We start from the raw sequence: 23,750 nt of genomic DNA, 5'->3' as shown, positions 1-23,750 counted from the left end.
GAGAGTGCAGGAGGGCATGGGGAGGAAGCAGATGAAAAGAACCAGGGGCAAGGTTAAGAGCTGATGGTCTGTCGCTATGGTAATGTCAAATGAGTTTGGATGGGTGGACACTGTCATTGTACTGATCTGACGTGATATGACAACACTGAGAATTTACAAAGTCCCTTTAAGGCAAGTCAGTTCACTTGCTGGCCATATTGGTAACACCACCTGTCAAAGAAGTACAACTCCAATCTACTTGAATAGGGAAAGATCGAAATCTCTAAAAGTGTAGGTCACGATTACATTCAATAAATATATTTCAAATCAGGAATAAAATCTGACAGAAACTGTATCATAAATTGTGCTTCTTTAGCTCAAATCATTCAAAAACATTATTTTCAAGCTGGTCTAGCTAATGTACATACCTGTTCTAGAGTAAAAAAAAAACCCAGCTGATTGGCTCTTTTTACTGCAAGGCGGGACTACAGCTGCCATAGTTAGCGCTACGACTTTTTACATTCATGCATACACTATTTGAGTGGCCCATATCCTCCCGTTATAATGGGCTGTATCTAGAACGTAACTTTCCAGGAGCCAAAGTCTCACGAGAGCCTCTTTCACTGTTACTAAGGTTAAGGTTAGGGTTAGATTTAGGGGTAGGGTTAAGGTTAGGTTTAGGGTTAGGGTTAGGTGTAAGGTTTCTGTGGGACATTGCATGCGACTCGCACGAGACTTTCGGCAACCAGATGGTCTCAGCCACAGACGACATGCCCACGAACAATCCGCAGACCATACAACAGATGGTCTGATGCATGTTCATATCGGTCAATAAAGGACTAGCAGTTGGATTTGCCAAAGTTTGTGAGGTTAATGGCATCACATCCTTTAGAGTTTTGTTTGAGATACATTGTATAGTGTAAACCAGACATGCTGGAGTACACCTGTACATTCCTCTCTGTTTTCAGATATATATGCGATTTTAGATTTAGCTGCCTCTAAAAGTCACTAAAAGCAAGTATGGTTGCACATGATGTTCCCTTAGAATTTAATTGGATGGTTCTTGGCCAGTATAAGCTGCAATGTGAACCAAATGTCAAAAGTCTGGCTGTGTAAAACTAATTTCTCTGTCAAGAAGTCTGTGCCTCAACACCTTAATAAACCATTCAAACACACTGCTGTGTTTTATTCCTTTAAAGTCTCCCTGTTCTCCATATGCACAACAGGAACCTTTGCATGCTTTGTTTCTGGCATTCTAGAGTGTCAGGAAGTCAGACTGTCATTCAATCAAGTCATACCGCCAACTCTCTTCTGAGAGCATTTTCCAAGAGTTTTTTGTTGAAAACCCTCAGCGCCAGGCTTACCCCCTCTCCTTGACATACACAATTCCTCTGTAGCGTTTTCCACCCCGATCACCTTGCTTTAACCTTTCTTGCGACATCTGTCAATGTTTGTGTGGTCGTTGCTAGCGTGTTAAGCAGACTATCAGCTGATTAGATGACAACAGTGATTTGTCAGCTGCTGAGTAAGCCATTGGCACTTTTAACAAAGTCTATCTCAAAGCTTGAGCAAGCTCATGGTAACATTATACAACCTGTAATCCGATATGTGAGAATTAAAAACATCTAGTCAGTCACAAATTAGGGAAAGCAAAGCCTCTTCCAGTATATCAATGCTTCAGATAACTCTCAGTAACATAAAAACAGTAAACATAATGTTTCTGTTTTTCATTTTGGATGATAGAAATAACATGCAATCAATCAAACATAATCAAAGCAATAGAGCTCTGATATTGTTTTACATCATAAAATACATCCTTCGCCTCATTCAGACATAATATCATGAATGGCAAATGTTTTTACTTTTGACTGCAAACATGACAGAAACACACACACAAACACACATTTCATCATTCTATTGCTAATGCTTGGGAAGGGTAAATGTGAGATGAACAAGCGTCCTGTCTGACAGAAAATGAAAGGGCAGTAACAGAATTAGAAGTGAAGGATAACTCATATCTATGATATAAAGTTCATTTTAGAGCATGATGGTGGTTTTGCCACAGAGCACAGTTGTCCTCTACTGAGCATAAACACAGGAAGTGCACATCACACCGATCACTAAAAAGTGCATTAAACAAACACACACATACGTGGACTCACACGCAGCACTATGGAGGAAAAACGTTCCATGCCAACATTTGTTATTTTACAGCACGTGCTGTCAGCGCTGAATGAGGACCACAGAGCAAAATCTACATGGTTATTTTATCATAACTATGCTAAGCAGTTTGTAAATATTAACAGAACTGCTAGACCACTAACAGGACAAGGGCGTTATATAATGTTTTTAGAAGTCAGACTATAAGTTTGTAAATTAACAGAAATTGGTATAGAACAGTAGTTAATGTAGAAAGGGAATAGGATAAAGAGAAGAGAGAGAAAAAGAGGGAGGGAGGGATGGAGGGAAAGAGAAAGTGACAGAGAGAGAGAGAGAGAAAGCGACAGAGAGAGAGAGAGAGAGAGAGAGAGAGAGCGAGAGAGCGAGAGAGAGAGAGAGAGAGATAATGGAGGGATGGAATAGTTTTAAAAAAAACACTGGTGTTCTGCTCAGTAAGGTTTATACCTGTGTGTCTATGTGATAATGTCCAAACTGGAAGTTAAAGAAAACAGAAAAAGAGTTAAAATAACACATACACACACCATACAGGAAGAGGCAGTTTCCTCCCTCCTTGCTCAGATTATAATCATTCATATCTGAGTTCTTCTCCAGGAGGATCATAGCATAACATGACCGAGCAGGTCATATTAACATCTATCCATTAATAGTGTATAGTTTAATGATTGTTGGAAAAGGTTTTAGGTCTTATTTAAATGGATGGGCAGAGGTGGTGCCCCCTGCCAGTCTCTTATTCCTAATACACCGTTTAGGTGCTCATATGTCCATGCTTTTCCCTAACAAGAGAATTGGTCCTGATAGATAAATATTTCTAAGAAAATATGTGTTCTTTTACAGGACCAAGAACGCAATCTGAGTTTACAGACAGTGTCGTTGAAGATGCTCAGTCAATTCCCAGCCTTTCAGCAGTCTTTAATATTAATTACAATTAAATATTTATTTAGCATGAAGTTGTTCTCTATTCACACAAAACATGCTGATGGGAGGATGTCTGAGAACAACTCAAATGGGTAAAGAGCAGCACATGATGTCAATTGGAGTACACCCTAATCTCAGTGTTTCTGTAACCTACAGAAAATTATTCTGGAAGCTACAGAAGTGTGACCAAATCTTCCAGCCCCTGCTCAGCCTTTAGTAAAATCTTACCCCTTTAAAAACATCATATATATTTTTATTTTATTTTATATTTTATTATTATTATTATTATTTACCTATAACCATTTATAATGAACTTGCTTCACTGTATGTAAATATATACACTATTTAAAATATTGGAATCCTATTACAATCAAGCGTCCCAGACTGCTAATTACACAAATTAAAGGGAAAACGTATAGGCTATTACACAACTAAAGCGCACATTTAACTTGCTTTTCTCATTTATCTAGTCATTGCTTCAAAATGTCTTATGTCATGAAAATTTACTCGGATGGATTATTTTTCTCCACACGTGAAGATATGGGTTTAACTTTGTGTTGCCTAGTTATCCACACAAAAGTATAATTATGTGTATCTAAATGTTTGCAATAAGTCTCTAAATTACACCAAAAACTTTTTTTTTCTTTATCTGCGACACTAGCCCTGATAATCTTGCTGTTTGTGAATGCGTCTTCTGGACGTGTGGTGCGTCTTACCGTTAGACCGTCGGACAATATTTTCCAAAAATGTGTTTTGTGGGGCCACTAGTCCTCTGCGTCCCCCGGCCATCGCGGCCTGTCATGCGCTCCCGTTTGAATCCGGATCGGTCAGCATGAAGTACCCGCACACGTCTCTGGTGTGTCCGCACCCATCCACATGCCGCTGCCGCATCCAGTGATGTGGGGACCCGGGGCTCTCCTATCGCTCTCCCATCTCCACCCCACTGATGCTCCGTGAACGAAACAGCGCCTTCTGTTGATCCACATTTAAAAATAGCACGTGTAAACAATGTGAATCAATAGATGGCGCTGTTTTGTTAGTTACACAGTGTTACGCTTAATAAAATATACTAATTCAGATCTTTGACCGCCATCTGCCGGTGCATGTGTGTGTGTATAACAACACTGAAAGCGCATGTAGCTGCATCACCCACGTGAAATACATCTATATGATGGGCGTCTTTTTTTCTGGAAGACGTATTGTTTTTACGTTGTTTGCTTATCAGCAAAAAGTCTATAAGACGTATGTCATTAAGTATGTCTTGGATGTCAATAAGACATTAAGCAGATGTTTATGAGACTTCTTTGAAATTGTTTGTAATTCTGATCTTTTAAAGATGTTTAGCAGGTATTAATTAGATTGTGGTGTAGCTTTTGATTTAAAAACATAACAAAATTTGTAGCAATTTATCACCAGACTTTTCTAAATGTAGGCTATGCATTTAATACGTCTACATATACATTCAACTTACTCTAACTGACAAACAAATAAACCAAAAAAGCTAAATCTGTTCATGCAGTAGACTTTAAAAAGCCTTTGATTAAATTTGGAAGGAAAACTACAAACGCAAAAAAATTCAGTGCCATGTCAGAGGAAAAACATCACCAAACAACGTAAGCTAACGATGATTGTACAAGTCAAAAGTATCATTTTCATTTTTTTTTTTCAGATGTTGTCAGCCACAAAAGAAGGCATACAGGAACAACTTTCACAACTTCTATCCAACATGGGCCCTGTCATTCCTACTGCACAATTAAGCTAAAACCAGCAGGTTTAGCTGAATTTTCCAGTTGGGATTAACCTCTAAAAGGTAAATATATTGCTAAAAGGTAAATATAATGCTAAACTATCCTCCATGAATATACAGCCTCCATAAATATAGCTAGTTAGATAACAAGCCCCTAGAGCGTAGTCTGGAAAATCCAGCTCAAGCTAGTAGCTATGTTTTGGAACATGGTAGCTGGTACAAGCTGGTCCTTAGCTGGTCCAAGGTGGTGCACAGGCCACTCCATCCCCCGGTGGAGGGCCAGGAGGAGAATCTTTCCTTTTGTGTTGATTCGACACATGCCCAAGGGGCTGCAGCACCCACGCTTTCACAAAAAGAGCGGTTTCCTCACTCCCTGGGTCACACACTCGGTGTTTACGGTCGTGGTCACGATCGCCATACATCAAGCACACCCAGCCAGGGCTCTACGAACGCGGGCTCTCCGCCTTTGCGCACCCGGCTGCAACACACACACACCCACGGTCAGGTGGTTGTGACGAGCCGCGAGGACACTCAGCCTCCTCCCCTGTCACTGACCGGTCCTATGGTGGGTATCCGGAGCAAGGTAAGTGCTTTGATGGTTCCCTCAGCACAGCCACGAGCTCGGGATGTGAGGCTCCTCACCGTGGCAGCTCCTGCTCTGCCCCGCAGCAAGGCCCCACCTGCAGGTGCTTCAAAAACGATTGTCCCCTTGGTGCCCCTTGCTCGGAATTTGTAGGCGTGGCTAGTGCTCTCCAACTCATCGCGCTGGCTGGCCAGGACCATCCGACTCGGCTATGTGATTCAGTTTGCCAAGCACCCGCAACAGCATGTTCAATAGCATCAGCTTTACCTCGGAGAGGGGCCTCCAGCCGAGATGAAGAAAGGGTTCTACAACACCTTCTTCATCGTTCTAAAGAAAGGTGGTTGGTTGCGGCCAATCTTGGACCTGCGAGTGCTGAACCACGCCCTGCACAGACTTCTGTTCAAGATGCTGACTCAAGCGCATTCTTTCATGCATCCAGCGTCAAGATTGGTTCTCGGCGGTAGACCTGAAGGACACGTACTTCCATGTCTTGGTTTTACCTTGGCACAGGCCCTTTCTGCGGTTCGCTTTCAAGGGCCGGTCGTATCAATAAATGCTCCTCCCCTTCAGTCTGTCCCTATCGCCTCACATCTTTACGGAAGTTGCAGAGGCAGCCCTTGCCCCGCTAAGGGAAGTGGGTGTTTGCATCCTCAATTATCTCGTCGTCTGGCTGATTCTTGCTCACTCTCGAGACCTGCTGTGTGCAAACAGGGACCTGGTGCTCAGGCACCAGGAACAGACCTAAGTGGCCTACCACCAACAGTGGTAGTCACGATCACTCAAGCCAGGGCTTCCTCTACGAGGCAGCTGTATGCCTTGAAGTAGTGTTTGTTCGCGAGTTGTTGTTCTTCCCAAGGTGAAGACCCCCAGAGATGCCCAGTCGGGTCGGTGCTTTCCTTCCTGCAGGAGAGGCTGGAGGGGCAGTTGTCCACCTCCACCATGTAAGTGTATGTGGCTGCTATAGTGGCACACCACGTCGTGGTGGACGGAAGTCTTCTGGGAAGCACAACCTGATCCTCATGTTCCTTAGAAGCAGTTGTTGTCAGTTGATTTAAAGGCTCTCTCGTTGGAGACAGCCCTCTTGGCTGCACTCACGTCCATCAAGAGGGTTGGGGACCTGTAAGCGTTCTCTGGTAGCGACACCTGCCTGGAGTTAGGTCCGGTTTACTCTCACGTGGTCTTGAGACCCCGACCGGGTTATGTGCCCAAGGTTCCCATGACCCCTTTAAGGGATCAGTTAGTGAGCCTGCAAGTGCTGCCCCAGGAGAAGGCAGACCCAGCCTTGTCATTGCTGTGTCTATTGCGTGCTTTGCTTACCTACTTGGACCGCACGCAAAGCTTTAGTTGCTCTGAGCAGTTATTTGTCTGTTTTGGGGGGGCAGCATAAAGGGAACACTGTCTCCAAACAGGGACTTGCCCACTGGATCATGGATGCCATCGCTTTGGCATACCAGTCCCAGGGCATGCCCTCCCCTTTGGGACTACGAGCACACTCCACTAGGAGTGTGGCGTCCTCCTGGGCACTAGCCAATGGCGCCTCTCTAGCAGACATCTGTAGAGCAGTGGGCTGGGCAACACCCAATACCTTTGCAAGGTTTTATAATCTCCATGTTGAGCCGGTTTCGTCCCTTAGGGGAAGACGTGAACTTTTTCCCACATGCAAGTCCACGAGATGGTGAACCCTGGATGTCCTTCCTCCTCAGCCCTATGGCAGGCAAATTCAGAGGAGGAATTCGAAGCTGGGCTAGTGCGCTAGTATGCCCTGTACTGGGGTAAGTGCTTCACATGTGCTGGTCACCTCAGGTAACCCCTTGTGACGTATTTTCCATGGTACAGTTTCTCTTAGGGCAAATCCATATCTCCCTTCCCTTCCACTGGTCGCCGTGCTGTAGAGTTTCTCTGCTCCGGGTAGGACCTTCCACGGGGCTTCTTCCACATGCAGCTGGTAAGCCCATGTGATGTATTCGCCACGTGGTCTCCACGGTACCTTACCCTGTGGGAAGAGCACCTTCCCTGATGCGAATAAATATGGTCCCAGCTGACATTTTTTTCACTTTGTGGGAGAAAAAAAAAGAGAGAAAGGGTCAATGCTGGCGCAGCCTGTTCCCATTGTAGATATGTCTTGAACCTTGAATATATAGAATGACAATGTTAATATATGGAATGAAACTAAATATATAGAATGAAACTTTAATATATATGGAATTAAATTGTGAATATAAGGAAGGAAAGTTCAAATTTGACAGTTCTTAATGAATAATGTATAGCCAATTGTATCCTTGTTTGTAGATAGGGGATGATGTGAGTGGTCCCTGTGAGGTGGAAGGCATGTTTCTTTCTGTAATGTTTGCCTGATAAACAGGAATCTCCTGGCCTGTGAGGATCACTGTATTCAGTCTTCTGCTATGAAATAGTGAATTAATTTCTTCATCAGTAGAACAGTATTGAACACGATTACCAGTATTTTGGCCCATAAATGCATTCGCTAGGGTGTTAATTAGCTCGTCATTAGTTAGGTTTGCTGCTTCTAGATTTCATGCAGATTCACTCATAGTTCAACATCTGTGAGTTCAACATCTGTACGGAACAATCACACATGAAAAACACAAGATTGCGATTTTATGAAGTCAGATTTCATCACGTTAATAAGTTTCATTCTGTATATTCAGACTTTCCTTTTAAATAATCTCAGGTTTCATTCCATATATTCAGAATTGTATCCCATATATTCAGACTTCATTCTATATAGTCAAACATCATATTATAAATATAATTATTTCAATTTAAGTTTCATTCCATATATTCAGAATTGTATCCCATATATTCAGACTTCATTCCATATAGTCAAACATCATATTATAAATATAATTATTTCCTTTTAAAAAAAATTCAAGTTTCATTCCATATATTCAGAATTTAATTCTATATATTCAGAGTTTCATTCCATATATTCAGACTTTAATAATTCTTCCATTAATAATTAATAATTTCCTGAATTGCATGCAATTAAATGTATGTGTGTATATATGAAATTCTGAATATATGGAAGGAAATATATATATATATATATATATATATATATATATATATATATATATATATATATATATATATATATATATATAAAATGTCTTATTCAATCTGTTTACATTAGGTTACAAAGAATTAGTTCAGATACTAGAAACAGTTTCTTAAGTACAGTAACAATTGCAGGTCACTACTTTTACAGTGCAAACTACACAATGGTTTTGATTAGAGAATAGTTTTTATATAATGGCTAAATTCAACATATGATAAAAAGCAAACCCCATAAGCCTAACACTATCTCTTATATAAGCCCAAACCCTAATAGACACAACCCAAGCCCTCAAAACAAAGAGGATTGTCTGAGTTTTTGCAAAAGATAACAGTTGTACTGTATATCAGAGCAGGTGTTGTAAAAGTATGTAGAGTATAGCTGCAAAACTGCTCTGTACTCCAGACAGCTCAAAGCAGGTAAACCAAACCAAGGATGATATTTTCATCATGGGAATTAAAGATATATGTTTATCTTCCTGTGCACTGATTCTGATCCTGATCCTGGCCCTTCTAACTTGCAGGTGTTCTGGTATTTAACACTATTTCAATTTTCTGCCACTTTCTTTCCAGCAATAGTGATTTTCCTAAAACTTGAATACATTTGACAGTACTTTAGTACTTTGAATGACATGAATTCACTCTTCAGCCCATGAAGAGGTTAATAATCAAGGGGCAGGTGTAAGAATTTGTGTGGTACTGCCTACCCTTCACTTTCTGCATTTGGATATTTCCAATCTCCTACAGCATTCAATTACAGTGAATGTAGTAAATTCATCACCTATTCAAAGAACAACTAAGTGCCACCATTTCTAAATGTTGTGTTTGTGTTTAATAAGTGAGTCAAGTTGTTCATGAGCATTAGTGGTTTTGGGGTTCGTTTTGTGTTCCGGTGTCTGCAGTTGAGTCCAATCTGGGAAGCCACCTGTTATCTGCTAATTCATCCCCTTCACCCAGTACTCTTAAGTTCTGGTGAGTAAACTTATAAGACACTAAAAAAGAAACATCTCTATAAGATTGATGTGTAAAATGTCTCTTCGTTTCTTTCAAAGTCCATTCAAACAAGCCAGCTGATGTGTCCAGCTGATTTTGTCTGACTTGGAAATGTGTGTTTAAATTAAACCCACAACTGTTGCTAAATTGTTCCACAAAATTATTGGAATCAAGGCTGATTTGCAAGCTTAAAAGTCTGACACAGAAAACCATTTCAGTTTTACCTAAACTGATATCCTAATAAATGCCTGAAATCAGAAATTTGCTTAATTCAGTCATCATGTTGCTCACTGTTTAATAAAAATTCACTGAAATTTAACCATAACTGCCTCGTTATCCAACCCTCTCACAAATCTTCTGTCATTACCACAATCATTAATCCATTTACTGCTTTGTTATTCCATATTTAAAGGAATATTCCGGGTTCAATACAGGTTAAACTCATTCTACAGCATTTGTGGCATAATGTTGATTATGCCTCGTTAAGGCATTACGGCATAATGGCAATGAAGTTGTACAACTGGATATAACTAGCGAATTTATCACACTGAAATCATGTTAAATGTGCATTTTGCTTACATTTTGTGCCTATACTTTTGAAACAGGAGTTAATCTGTTCTCTTCTAGAAAGGAGAGACTGGATCGGCGACCAGGAGGATTTCAGCGTAATGATTCAGTCCAGTCCAGTGCATGCAAGTCTCAGTCCTTCAGTGTTAGATCCCTTTAAACTGGCCAAAAATCAATCCAAACATAAGCCTGTCCTTTCAAGCTATTGACTACATCAGTGAGAGTCAAAGAGTAGAGACTGCGTAGAGAGTAACACTGTCAGGGTTCAAAAGGAAGAGGACTCAATTGCAGGGTTCAAAACAGTTTATTGGGAAGTTGACCATCACGGGCCGGACAAGACGAGGTCCACAGACAGTAATGGCCTCAGGAAACGTAGACTGGGTCTGTCGGACGGTAACTCCCAACCAAGAGCAGTCTGCAAAAGAGGCCAATGATAATGGCGAATGAGACGGGGGAAGCAACGGGCAGTGCAGGCAGCTGAGGCGCGGCGAGGGGGAAGGGAGATGACCGCTGGTAGCCCGGAGGCGGCGAGGGAATAGGCTCTGTCCAGCAGCCTGGAAGACGGTGAGACTGGAGAGGGGGGAAAAGGGGAAAAAGGGGAAAGGCTAAACTGTTCGAAATGCAAGCCACAGGGGATGAGAAAAATGAAGCAAAAATCTATAAACTATACAAAGTTAATGTATAGCAAAATGAATAGGAAACATAAAAAATAAAAATAATAAAATCAAATCAGGGTTGAACAAGCTGGATAAAGACACAGCAAAAGAAAAGCAAAATAGGAAAACCCTAGGAATCCAAAGCAAATCTAAATAGAAGAAAAAATAAAACGACTAGATAACTAGATTACCAAAAAATAGCAAGAAAGAGCAAGATTAGCTCGACGTGAATAACACACAAAAACACGATCTGGCAAGAGACAAAAAAAACACAAGGGGAATATAAAGAGAGGCTAATGAGGAATGACACGTGAGTGTAATGTTGAGCTAACAAGGTAATAAGAGGGATATGAGGTGTGATTTATGCACTTTTTGGCGATCGCTAAGCAAACTGAGAGGTGAACTAACGTGTATACGCTCGCGAGCCGTCTGGCCAAAATCCCATAGTATTCAGGCGTCAGATGTAAGATTTGAGACGTCACACGTCACGGTCACGTGTTGGAGCTGCGCTCAAAGTCCGCGGCGGCGTGGCGGCGACGTAGCTGAAAAAGGATTGTATTTACTTTGCGTCTGAATAACGTACGCGTGGGTAAACGTGTGGATAAACGTCTGGATAACGTACGTGTGGATAAACGTCTGGAAAATTTAGTCAATGGCAGGAAAGATTAAAGTAGAATTAAAGTAAATTCCTATGTACACTAGCAATGGACTAGCCTACACAGAAATTCAGAAACGCAGAATTAGAAAATTATCTGTTTTTGTCACATAACACACACAGGAAACAGTAATCCAATAGCAGTAGTTTTTAATGGGGTAATCCAAAATCGTAGTCTTCCAGGCAGGGGTCAAAATCCAAATAATCAAACCAAACACAAGAACTAAAACAAGCTAGAAACAGAACTCAGAAGTGGTGTGACATATAACAAGGACTCCGTGACAATGACTGAACAGACAGGGTATAAATACACAGATACTAACAATGAATAACAGGGAACAGCTGGGTACAAAGATGACGGGGAACAGTCCAATGAACAGTGATTGGTACAGACAAGGATTGTGGGGAATGCAGTTCCAGAGGGAATGGTGACAGTATGGGGAAGAGACCTCTAGTGGACACCCGGGGAAACACAAACCAGACACTGTGACAGTTTTATATCAATATTTTAATCAATATTTTCATACGTTATAAGTTATAATTATAAAATATATATAATTATAGAAATTATAAGACTGTATACGAAAAACTATGTAAAAAAAATTATATATATATATATAATTTTGTTAACATAGTTTTTCGTTAACATATATAAATATATAAAATAGGCAACTCGATCAAAAGAGTTAACCCACTACCAGCCAAGCTTTGAATACTACTTTTAAGTATCTTGATCAAAAGATTAGCAGTACAAGTGCAGGCCAAATATACTTGGACTTTTCTCTCAGTATAAATCAAGTAGGGCCTATACCTAATGTAATTTTAAGTATATTTCTGAGAGGTACATAAAGTATATTTTTGAGAAGTATATAAAATGTAGACTGAAAGTATACTTATTTTTTAGTTGAAAAGAAGTAATAGAACAATTTTGGTAAGTGTTAGCCTTACTAAATGTATAGTTTTATAAAATTGCTGTAGGCTGCAGTAAAATCTGTCAAATATCAACTGCAAATTTGAATTAATTGATTTACCTTTTACTAACTGGCAGCCTTAAGATAACAGTTTTTGCAGTTCTACTATAAATCTTGCGTAGGCCTACATATAAATATACTAATTATACTGATTACTAATAGTGTCTACACTGTTGTACAACCCACAAAAAACATGAAAACGTGTGTGTTATGATTACATCCCAAATTAAAAAGGTACAATAGTGAAGATAATAGATATTTGCCTAAGTATTAATCCAGGCGCTTATCCACGCATGCGTTATCCGCGCGCTTATCCACGCGTACGTTATCCGCAGCTTATCCACGCGTACGTTATCCACGCCGCGCGTTATCCACGCGCTTATCCACACGTACGTTATCACACGTCATTGGTCACGGCAATGTACGTGACGATCGACACGATGATTGCTTAGTTTGCAAAGTAAGTGCACAAATCACACCTCATAGAGGGAGGGGCGACAGCTGACAGTTGCGCGCATGGAAAACAACACGTGCAGACACACATGGTGAACGAACACAAACACCACGCGCCGAGCCGGCGGACAAACAAGACAGCGAGCGCTACTGGATCTAACAACGACACAGACACAAACACAACGAGGCTGATCAAACCGGCATCCTGACAGTACCCCCTCAGGGTCGTCCCCAGACGCTCCCTAGGTAGAAAGGGGCCGTTGCTGGTGGAAGTCCTCGATCAGCGAGCGGTCCAGAATATCCCGGGACGGCACCCAACATCTCTCCTCCGGGCCGTATCCCTCCCAGTCCACAAGGTACTGGAATCACCTACCATGCCTCCTGGAGTCCAGCAATCTCCTGACGGTATACACAGGGACCCCATCAACCAGACGGGGGGTGGGGGGGATTGGACAGACACAGTAGGGTTAAGGGGGGAAGAAAATACTGGTTTTACATGAGAGACATGGAAGACAGGGTGCACACGACTGAGAGCAGGTGGGAGTCTGAGCCGCACCGCCGCTGGACTCAAGACCTTAGAGGTGCGGTAGGGCCCTATGAACCTGGGTGCTAACTTGCGTGCCGGCACCTTAAGAGGTAGGTCCTTAGTGGACAGCCATACCCTCTGCCCACAGACATACTTGGGTGCCGGAGTCCGCCGGCGGTCTGCTGCCACCTTGGCACGTCTCCCTGCCCGAAGCAGGACCTCTCTGGCTCTTCTCCAGGTTCTTTTACAGCGCTGGACAAAGGCCTGGGCAGAGGGGACAGCGGCTTCAGATTCCTGTGAAGAAAACAGAGGAGGCTGATAACCAAGAGAGCACTGAAAAGGGGACATACCAGTAGATGCCACAGGAAGTGTGTTGTGCGCATATTCTGCCCAGGTGAGCTGCTGGCTCCAGGAGGCGGGATTATGCGATGCCAGACAGCGAAGCATGCGCTCTAAATCCTGGTTGGCCCACTCAGCCGTTGGTCTGCGGATGGAATCCTGAAGTCAGGCTGGTAGTAGCCCCAATTAGACGACAGAATTCCCTCCAAAAGTGGGAAACGAACTGGGGCCCCCTGTCAGACACCACATCCGTCGGAAGACCATGAATCCTGAAGACATGATCGACCACCACCAGTGCCGTCTCCTTCGCAGTGGGTAGTTTGGGAAGGGGAATAAAGTGCACCGCCTTGGAAAAACGGTCAACCACAGTCAAAATCGCGGTGCAGCCCCTAGAGGGAGGGAGGCCAGTAACAAAATCAAGGGAAATGTGAGACCAGGGGCGGGAGGGAACGGGCAAAGATTGCAGCAGACCAGCAGGGGGCTTGTTAGAAGACTTATTCTGGGCGCAAACCAAGCAGGCTGCCACGAACTGTCTGGCGTCTTGGTCCATGTTGGGCCACCAGAAGCATTGACGAGCAGAAGCCAGAGTTCTCCGCACTCCTGGATGACAGGCCAGCCTCGATGTGTGGCTCCACTTCAACACAACTGCACGCAATGGCTTAGGGACAAACAACAGGCCATCCGGGCAACTCATCGGAACAGCCACCCCTCGTAGGGCCTCCCTGACCTGTCCCTCGACCCGCGGCGGCCACCTCAACATCTTCAGGCACTATAGTGTCGGGAAACGACTTACCCCTAGGGCAGTCAAAAAGACGGGACAGGGCATGAGGCTTAACGTTCTTCGATCCTGGCCGGTATGAGAGGGTGAATCTGAACCGGCCGAAGAAGAGTGCCCATCTGGCCTGCCGAGGGTTCAGTCTCCTGGCCGAACGGATATACTCAAGGTTCTTGTGATCGGTCCAGACCAAGAAGGGCTCCGCCGCGCCCTCCAGCCAGTGACGCCACTCACCCAGGGCCAGCCTCACCGCGAGCAGCTCCCGGTTACCGACATCATAGTTCTGTTCAGCCGGGCTCAGGCGGTGCGAGAAGAATGCACAGGGGTGTACTTTTCCATCACGAGGGGACCGCTGGGAGAGAACTGCTCCAACCCCAACCTCGGAAGCATCTACCTCCACAATAAATTGCAGATCAGGTTCAGGAACAGACAGGATAGGTGCAGAGGTGAAACATTTCTTAAGTCTCTGGAAAGCCTCCTGACAAACACAATGTAATTTGTAATTTAACTTGCTCTTTAAAAACATCAGATATGACTCATACTGGGCTCCAGAAACAAGTCCAGTGTAGTAGTTAATATATGTGGCCCATTATTAATCAAAGTTGAACTTTTGTGCCACAGGTGGACAAAGCCAGTAAATCTGTTTCATATTACATAAGCAAATTGGTTTTACAGCTCTGGAAAATATGGTAAGTTAAAATTAATATAAACCACACTTTACACAAGTGACTTACGGAGCCACAGAGCAGAAAATGTAACAGATAAAAATATAAATACAAATACAGACAAGTGGAGTACAATAGATTGCTAAAGGCACAACTAAACAAAAATTAGCTTTTTTCTGGTCGCAGTGTATCAAGATGGATTTTTTTTTTTTTTTTATTGAATATTGATGGAGCAAAACAGTTTGTGTGAAAAGAAATGATAACACTTTACATTACATTAAGGTTCCATTTGTTAAAATTAGTAAACATGAACTACCAATGAACAATACTTATAAGCACTTATTAACCTTAGTTTATGTTAATTTAAAAAAGTAATAATACTGTACATTTTTTAAATCAAAAGTTGTATTTGTTAACATTAGATAATGCACTCTGAACTAACACAGTAATGGAAGGTTGCTTTGATTAATTTAATTAGATTTTTTTAAATGTGGCAAGGGTTGGGTTAAAAGGCCCCCAGGGAGGTTACTGTTACGTTGGGTGTGGAAGCAGGACAGGACAGACAGAGGTGCGGATCCAAACGCGGTATTTTATTAAGAATAAATAAATAAGAAACAAAAGGTAAACACAAAGAAAAGTCCACGAGGGGAAAAATGGAAACTGATACACAACGAGACAGAAATAAACACGATGAAACAAACTCAACAAACTCTGGTAGGGAACACGGACCAGGCTTGACGACATGCAAGAAACGAAACATTACCAAACAACGACCGACAGAGAGTAAACAAAGAACCAAGGTTTAAATACACAGACAAAGTGGAGACTGAACGAGACACAGGTGAAAACAATGATGAGTGCAGGCAGTGGGGGAGGCCGGGAATTGTGGGAAATGTAGTTTAACACACGGACAGTGAGACTCAGGGCGGACAACAGGGAAAACGTGACATGGAGCGTGATCGGTGACGGGTGAAAAGGAAAACACGGAGCGGACAACAAGGAAAAGTGAAATCAACGTGATAGTGAAACAGAGAACAGAGGGCAGACAACACAGGAATGTACAGTTACAAGTATATTTCAGTACAAATTAAGATAATGCTTATTCAAAATATCATATATCATATCGTTTCTGAAGACATGGATTTTACCACTGGAGTCTTATGGATTACTTTCATGCTGACTTTATATTCTTTTTTAGACCTTCTGAGTTCTGGCCACCATTCACTTGCACTGTGAGGACCTACAGAGCTGAGATATTGTTCTTAAAACCTTCTTTTGTGTTCTGCAGAAGAAAGAAATCAGCCTCCAAAAGCAGCAATTTTCAGCTTTCAGACATTGCCATACTGTCATTCTGGCTGGTAATTATGGGAAGAATAGTTTTTAAACTCCTCCCTGTGTGTCTCTGTCTCACCTGTAGTCCATACCCTCTGACCAGTGGACATCAAAGTGGTGGCAGCAATGGGGGACTCATTGACGGTGATACTTTTAAAAAATTGTGAATAAAGGATCCATTAACCAATTTGTTCTTGGAGGAATTATTTGAATGTCACATGTACTTGTGCTCTGTTGTTGTGAATAATGGGGTATGGATTTTGTAATGTATTTTCATTTGCTCAAAGTCAGCCAATGGGGTGGGTGCCGCACAAAACAACCTCCTGGGTGTGATCACAGAATATTGTTGCCTGTCATGGTGGTGAGTAAATGGTAAATGGTCTGCACTTATATAGCACTTTTTTAACCATAGAGGTTTTCAAAGCACTGAACACTGTACACTTTCCTCAGTCACTATAGTCTTTCATTGCATGGGGGGGGGGGGGGTTAATAAAAGTGAATGGTGACTGAGGCCAACATTCTGCCGAATATGTCCTACTGTGTTCCAAAGAAGAAAGCAAAAATCTCAAAAGGGTTTGGAACACATGAGGATGAGTAAATAATGACAGCGATTTCATTTTTGGCTAAACTATTTTAAACTTAACTGTTTGCTTTATGAACAGTAAGCAGTTTATTTGCTTCTATTTGCTTTTCAGTATCAGAGGAGATGAAAACCTTACAACTGTGACCACTTTAGCAAGTATGTGCAAGCCCACATGTTACTGGTGATGCTCTCTTTATTAGACAGATTTATAAATGATCCATAATTGTGAAAAATTCCATCATGATTATCTGTTATGTACTGTACTGCTAACCAAAGTTTTGTACTGTTCACCATTTATTCCCTGTATGTCAATCAGTCGCAAAAGGCCCTTCCAAATTTACCCAGCCATTGTATCTGATGTATCATTGTTTAGAATGATTGATTTACTGACTAAAAGAGGTGTTGCTTTTATTTAATTTTACAATAAACTGGTGGTCAAAATGCAGACATGAAATCAAACCAAACCTGATTTATGACAAATTAACTAAGCATCGATTATTTCTTCAAACTGCAGTGTATCGTTATCTCACACATTCTTAGAAGTCAATCAGATTAATCCTATCTATTAGACTTTGAGTCTATTTGAATGCTTCTTTGTTGGGAAAAAAAAGTATCTGAATATTTCTGCCTTCTTTCAGCAAATTGATTTCCCGAACGATTGGAAGGTTATCACAGTCTTCATTGGAGGAAATGATGTGACTACTGCTCTGATACTGTATGCTGACATTAATAGAGCCTGTTTTTAATTTTGGTCAAAGTTACATTTCTAGATGTGCACTTAATGGCTCCTTATCTCTCTTTCTCTCCACATCTGTATTATTCTCCTGATAACATTGTGAAGCGCATACGTAAGGCTCTGGACATGGCAGTTTTGCTTCTGATGTTCTTTTGCAATTTTACACTGTAAAAAGGGAACCTTGGAACCTAAAATAAATATTTTTACCTGATATGACCCTTAAAAATGTATTTTATTGGTGTCACCTAATGTTGTCAGGTTGAGTTAATCATATTTCTTTTTTAACTGTTATTTTTTTTTTTTTGAATAAAACCAGTTCATTTTAAATGTTTTCATATGAAGCACATTTTTATATTACCTGACAAAACATTTTTCACCGTGTTGATTGAAATACTTTTTGACATATTTTACTCTAGTTCTATTAGTTTAATCCATAGAGACCATCCATGTGTTTCTAACATACAGTGTGTTTGCATGTTATTGTTTCTCTGGCTGCTTTTGGTTCACCAAATGTAACCTAAGAAATATTTTACCTTGCTAAGAGCACATACAGGTCCATTACCGGTTCAGTTCTACTTCTAACCTGTGCTTCCTTCTCAAGGTTCCTCGTGCCTTGGTGAATCTAGTGGAGCTCCTTGATATAGTTCCATTGCGCCGCTTGCATCAGGACCCCAGTATCGGCTGCCCTACCTGGCTGGTCAAGTAAGTTTTACACTGTAGACAAAGGACCCCTTGCTACACCCATTGAGATTTCCAAAGCCTTTGGTACTTGTTAGTCTTACATCATATTGCTTTGCATCATATTTTTAGTATGTTGTGCCCTTGTGTTCTGAAACCTAAAGATAAATCTCTGGAATTCAACTTGTTGCGGGATTTCAACAAAGTCTGTCAGGTACACAGCTTTTTATGCAAATTATAATTTATCTTGTAGAGGGGCAATCTATAATAATACTAGTATACTTTAAAATATTATAATGCTTAATATAATTATTTTATATATTATACTGTATATTTGATATACTGTTTCATACATTTAATATTAAAATGCTTTCAAAAATATTGTAATTATAAATTAAATGTTTTAAAAATTGTCATGAATAAAATTATCATATTAACAGCTATACTGTAAAAAATATTCATTTTCTTAATACGAATATTATTTTTAAAATACATTTATGATTGTGCCTGCTGTTATCCTCAGTGTGGTATGAGGGAGCTGGTGGAGTCAGGATGATATGACATACATGATTCTTCAGAAAAGTGTTTCTCCCCTTGCTGTAGGTGCAGAACAAACATCCATTATTTACTACACAGCATGTCTTTTCTTGATCTATCTGTCTCACTCTCTCTGTGATTATTTCTTTCTTTCAGGATGGAAGGCCTGACAGGTCCTATTTCTCTCCAGACTGCTTTCATCTCGGTCACACTCTCATGGCTCGAGCTCTCTGGAACAACATGGTGGGCACAAAGCAGTTTAGAGACAGAATAATATATTAATGTACGCCTGAAAATATTTTATGAAGATGTTTCGCATTATTATTTGCTTTGTCTTAGCTGGAGCCTTTAGGTAATAAGACATATAGTCAAGATTTGACTGCAGGTATGTCTCTTCAATGCGTGTTTATTTGTAATTTTTTATAATATCCATATCCTTCTTTAATCTTTAGAATTCTGACATGTGAAAAATTCAGTCCGCCCCCTACTTGAGGACCTATCATAACAGCAATTACACATACGAAACCCCGCCCCCTACTCCTCCACCTGCCACAGTAAGTCACACAAATGTAATTCACACAACATAAATTACAGTACAGACTGTTATGACGAGTTTATCTCCCTTTTACTTTAGAATTGGGGAAGCGGTTTCTTATGTGTGGAGACAGCACCCTCTGACACTTTGCCAAAATTTGGTAAGAGAAAGAGAGGTAGCAGTGGCTGTTTCATTCATTTTCACACTCGACTGCAGGCTCCTGCAAGAGTAAATTTGATAACAGTTTCTTGTAAAGATTAGTGATAATTATCATGTTGTTTTGAACAACATGCTCATGACAGGTACATGTGTCTGTGTTTTTTGAGTCCTGGTGAGAACTCACCAGAACTGAGTGAAATGAACAAGATCAACAAGGATTTGCATTTTCTAATAAATTTGATGTTGAAGTTCATTCATAACATTAGCTGAGTGTGACAGAAGATGTAAAATGTGCTATTTATCTTGAACTTCATTTATAAAAGTGTTCTTTTTTATGTTAGACTGAAACCAAGAGGCTCGTATATGGGGTCAGTATGACAAAAGGACTTTGCAGTGGTGTTACAGCCCTACTTCAAGAACTCTATTGTTCCAATGATTGGGGTTAGTGCCATGAACTACATTTACATTTATGCATTTGGCTGATGTTTTATCCAAAGCAACTTTGAATGCATTCAAGCCACACATTTGATCAGTATATGTATTACATTTCAATTGTACGACCTTGGCATTGTGCCATGCTCTACCAGCTGAGCAACAGGAACAGTCCTAACACCTCCAGTAGAGACCTCATGACTCACGATTACACATAAACAAAACACATACAGACAGATAATATGCTATGAGAATTAGCATTTTCGAGCCATTTTTGGCTCCTTCTGGATTCTCCTATGGGTTTATTATGTCAGTTTTGGATTAATGACTAAAATGAGGTCTGTGGAATAAAAAATTCTTAAAAATTCACATTTGGCATAAAACTCTAATTAATTTATGTTGTAGAACAAAACGTCCAATTATTTTCAAGTAATGTTTACCACAGACCTTATATGAGTCATTTATACAAAACTCCTATCATAAAAACCCATAGGAAAATCCAGAGGGAACCCATGGCGAATTAGCATTCTGTGTTCACCTACAAATTGGCGTCATGGCTGAACAGCTCTTTTATAGGCTAAAACAGTATTATATCTGTATAGAATGTTTAATTTAACCTTTTGCATACAACCCACATTACAGCTTACAAATCCTAGAATATCAGTATCATGGCCAAGATTAACAACTCGGTAGTATCTCTCTCTCTCTCTCTCTCTCTCTCTCTCTCTCTCTCCGTCTCTCTATCAGTATGGCACACCAGACCTTAGCTTCTTCTCTCCAGACTGTTTTCATTTCACTAAGCGTGGACATGCAGAGATGGAATAACATAGTGAACACTCAGACATAGACACGTACACACAGCAGTTCTTAACAGTACTTGTCTTGTATTTTTATTTTTAAGCTGGAGCCTATAGGGAGTTAACAAACGTATGATAATTTCACATATGACCACAGTAAGATACACTGTCACATAAAGGTTAGTGAATATATATTAGAAACTACTGTATTAGTGAGAACAATAACCAAGATGCAATAATAATAATAATGCATTCTAGTAATGATTTCTCTCTCTTTTGTTGTCCTCTAGGAACATCCCTTTATCTTTACATGGGTAAACAGCATGAACTCTGTCATCTCTACCACTGCCATACCCATCACAGTGGCACCAGGCACCCCGCTCCCTAAAGACTGCTCAAAGTATTCAGTGCCAGCCTGGGCAGCCACTGTTCTGTTTGTAGCAGGTTTGCTAATGAGTTGGGTTATAACCTGGATCTTCTTCAACTACAGAGAATGAAGGGACAGGAACAAAAAACAGAACACCCGTGAAACTGAACTGAAAGGAACTAGTTTCTGATAAGACTTTAATCAAATTGTTAAAAGATTTTTAACAAGACAACTCAAACAACAAACACTTTCTTTAATATTTTTGAAACAATAAATTTTTAATTGATATAATACATATGTAGTTAAAATAATTGTATAGATAATATAAGTACATAATATAGTATGATTATGTAAAATTATAATATTGTTTATAGGTTTTGGATTTTGAGCATTTTATTATCCAATACAATGAGGAATTAAGCATAAATGATTTTATATTAAGTAATTTTTTTAACAGTATTAATTTACTCTGTCTCAACAGTATCAGTATACCCAGATGTGTATTACTTTCATTCTTCTGCTGAATGTAAACTGAGAAGAATATCTAAAAAATCTTGGAAGAATATCCAGTCAATGCAAGTGAATGTCGGCTAGAATTTTGAAGGTCCAAAAAGGCATAAAATCAGCACAAAAGTAATCCATACAACTCCGGTTGTTAAATCCATGTCTTCAGAAGGGATAAGATAGGTGTGGGTGAGAAACAGATTCATATTTAAGTCTTTTATATATATATATATATATATATACTATAAATCTCCACCTTAGACCAACCCTGACCAGTAGGTGAAGAAGAAGAAGAAGAATGTGGAAGTAAAAGTGAAAGTGGAGATTTCAATTAATAAAGAACTTAAATATTGATCTGTTTTTCACCCACCCCATTACATTGCTTCTGAAGATATGGATTTAACTAGTTGATTCTTATGGATATTTGTTTATGTTCTGCAGAAGAAAGAAAGTCAAACACATCTGGGATGGCCTGAGGGCAAGTAAATGAGGAGACAATTTTCATTTTTAGGTGAAACATTTTAATGGGGTTGCTGTTCATGTTTTGATCAGAAGATGGCAATAGATTTAAACAGGACAGCAACTTCTAGGCCTTTATCACACTTCCTCATTCGCAGAGTGGAAGCTTCGCTTAATAGCGTTAAACAACTTCCGCTGCAGTCTGTTTCAACGACATTGCCCACAGCATGGAAATATTCATGACATAAATAGTTTTCATGAGTCAATGAACGTCATACAATGTCAAAGAAAAAGAGCTAAATCAATATTTGGTGTGAACACTTTTGTCTTCAAAACAGCACCAATTCTACTACTTACACCTGGACACAGATTTTCTTGGTTGTTGGCAGATAGGATGTTCCAAGCTTCTTGGATAATTCTCACAGTTCTTTTATTTATTTAGGCTGTCTCAATTGCTTCTGTCTCTTTGTGCAATCTCAGATTGGGCTCTGCGAGGGGCATGAGATCTGTTGCAGGGCTCTCTGTTCTTCTATTCTATTTGCAAAAGGAAGGTTTGGTAATTTAAAATGTGTATTTCCTATTGACACACTAAAGTAGCAGATATAAATAACCATCTTAAGAAAAAAAATTTTGTGAAACATATTATGTGCCGAAGACTTTTGCACGGTACTGCATATTCTGAGTAAAGATTCAACAGAGTATTTGCAATGAAATGATCACATTGCTGTCATGTACTTACTTATTATAATATCCATGTATGTGACATAAGATCCATTTGAACATTTTCAAATAAAAAAATATTTCCATCCCTGAGTCTGATTACAGAAATTCACTGGTTAAATCATTGTAAACATGGAGTTATATCCTCAATGATTGAAGCCTCCACTCTCGAGTCGTGACCGAATGCAATGTAATAAAACATAGAGATGAAACTGTACCAGGTTTTTTTTTTATTGTTTAAAAAAAAAAAAAATGTTTTTATGTTTTTTAAACCAACATCAGTCCTGATCATAATTACCAAATATTAATTCATTTTCAGTATTTTATCCATTTAAATGCCAGTTTGTTTACATAATGCCACTGTTGTTTTTTACACACACACACATACACATTTCTCAATACGTGCATACAAAACACACTTTGACATCCATACCAACACACCCACACAATTTTAGCAGCATCATTTATTTAATTGCCCTGCAGTGCTCTATGATACACCAAACAGAAAATAGAAAAAAGAATGTAATTGCTTCATAGGCGAAACATGATATAAATGGCTCCATCTGGTGGAAAATATATAAAAATTATAATTTTTAAACCAGGGCTCCAGAATGAAAGCATTCTATCATAGAGTTCATGATTTTATGCTTTAATGGCACTGGGATCAAATAATGGAGTTTTATTGGGTTTCAATTAGGACATTTTTGTCCTGAAGGTCCTGAGTGTAACAATTTTGTGTACACAGTGTGTACATAGGAACTGAGGTTGAAATATCAAATTTCCCCAAAAATACACACCTTTGGCCGTATTTATGTCGTTGGCATTAACAGA

General features: G+C 40.1%; 1 protein-coding gene, 1 long non-coding RNA gene and 1 pseudogene across 4 annotated transcripts in view; 2 read left to right on the top strand and 1 right to left on the bottom strand.

Annotated features, from left to right (window-relative positions):
- Window positions 1-3,912, bottom strand: part of LOC127662143 (potassium voltage-gated channel subfamily H member 1-like) — a 66,296-nt gene extending 62,384 nt beyond the window's left edge. For all 3 annotated transcript variants that reach the window (XM_052153184.1, XM_052153182.1, XM_052153185.1), the window contains exon 1: window positions 3,792-3,912. In XM_052153184.1, the coding sequence (XP_052009144.1) occupies window positions 3,792-3,864 (73 nt within the window). In that variant the 5' untranslated portion in view covers window positions 3,865-3,912. The remainder of the gene's footprint in view (window positions 1-3,791) is intronic.
- A 14,669-nt stretch (window positions 3,913-18,581) lies between these two features.
- LOC127662147 (uncharacterized) lies at window positions 18,582-19,500 on the top strand. The gene is made up of 4 exons (XR_007972858.1): window positions 18,582-18,623; window positions 18,933-19,008; window positions 19,103-19,189; window positions 19,399-19,500. It is a non-coding gene; the product is annotated as an uncharacterized LOC127662147 (long non-coding RNA).
- Window positions 19,501-19,787: 287 nt separating this feature from the next.
- On the top strand, window positions 19,788-21,369 carry LOC127662335 (phospholipase B1, membrane-associated-like; annotated as a pseudogene).
- Window positions 21,370-23,750: the final 2,381 nt, after the last annotated feature.

The sequence above is a fragment of the Xyrauchen texanus genome, chromosome 22, assembly GCF_025860055.1.
Source record: "Xyrauchen texanus isolate HMW12.3.18 chromosome 22, RBS_HiC_50CHRs, whole genome shotgun sequence".
Lineage (NCBI taxonomy): Eukaryota > Metazoa > Chordata > Actinopteri > Cypriniformes > Catostomidae > Xyrauchen > Xyrauchen texanus.
Note: the sequence above shows the minus strand (reverse complement) of the source record. Positions and strands in the feature narration are given on the sequence as shown.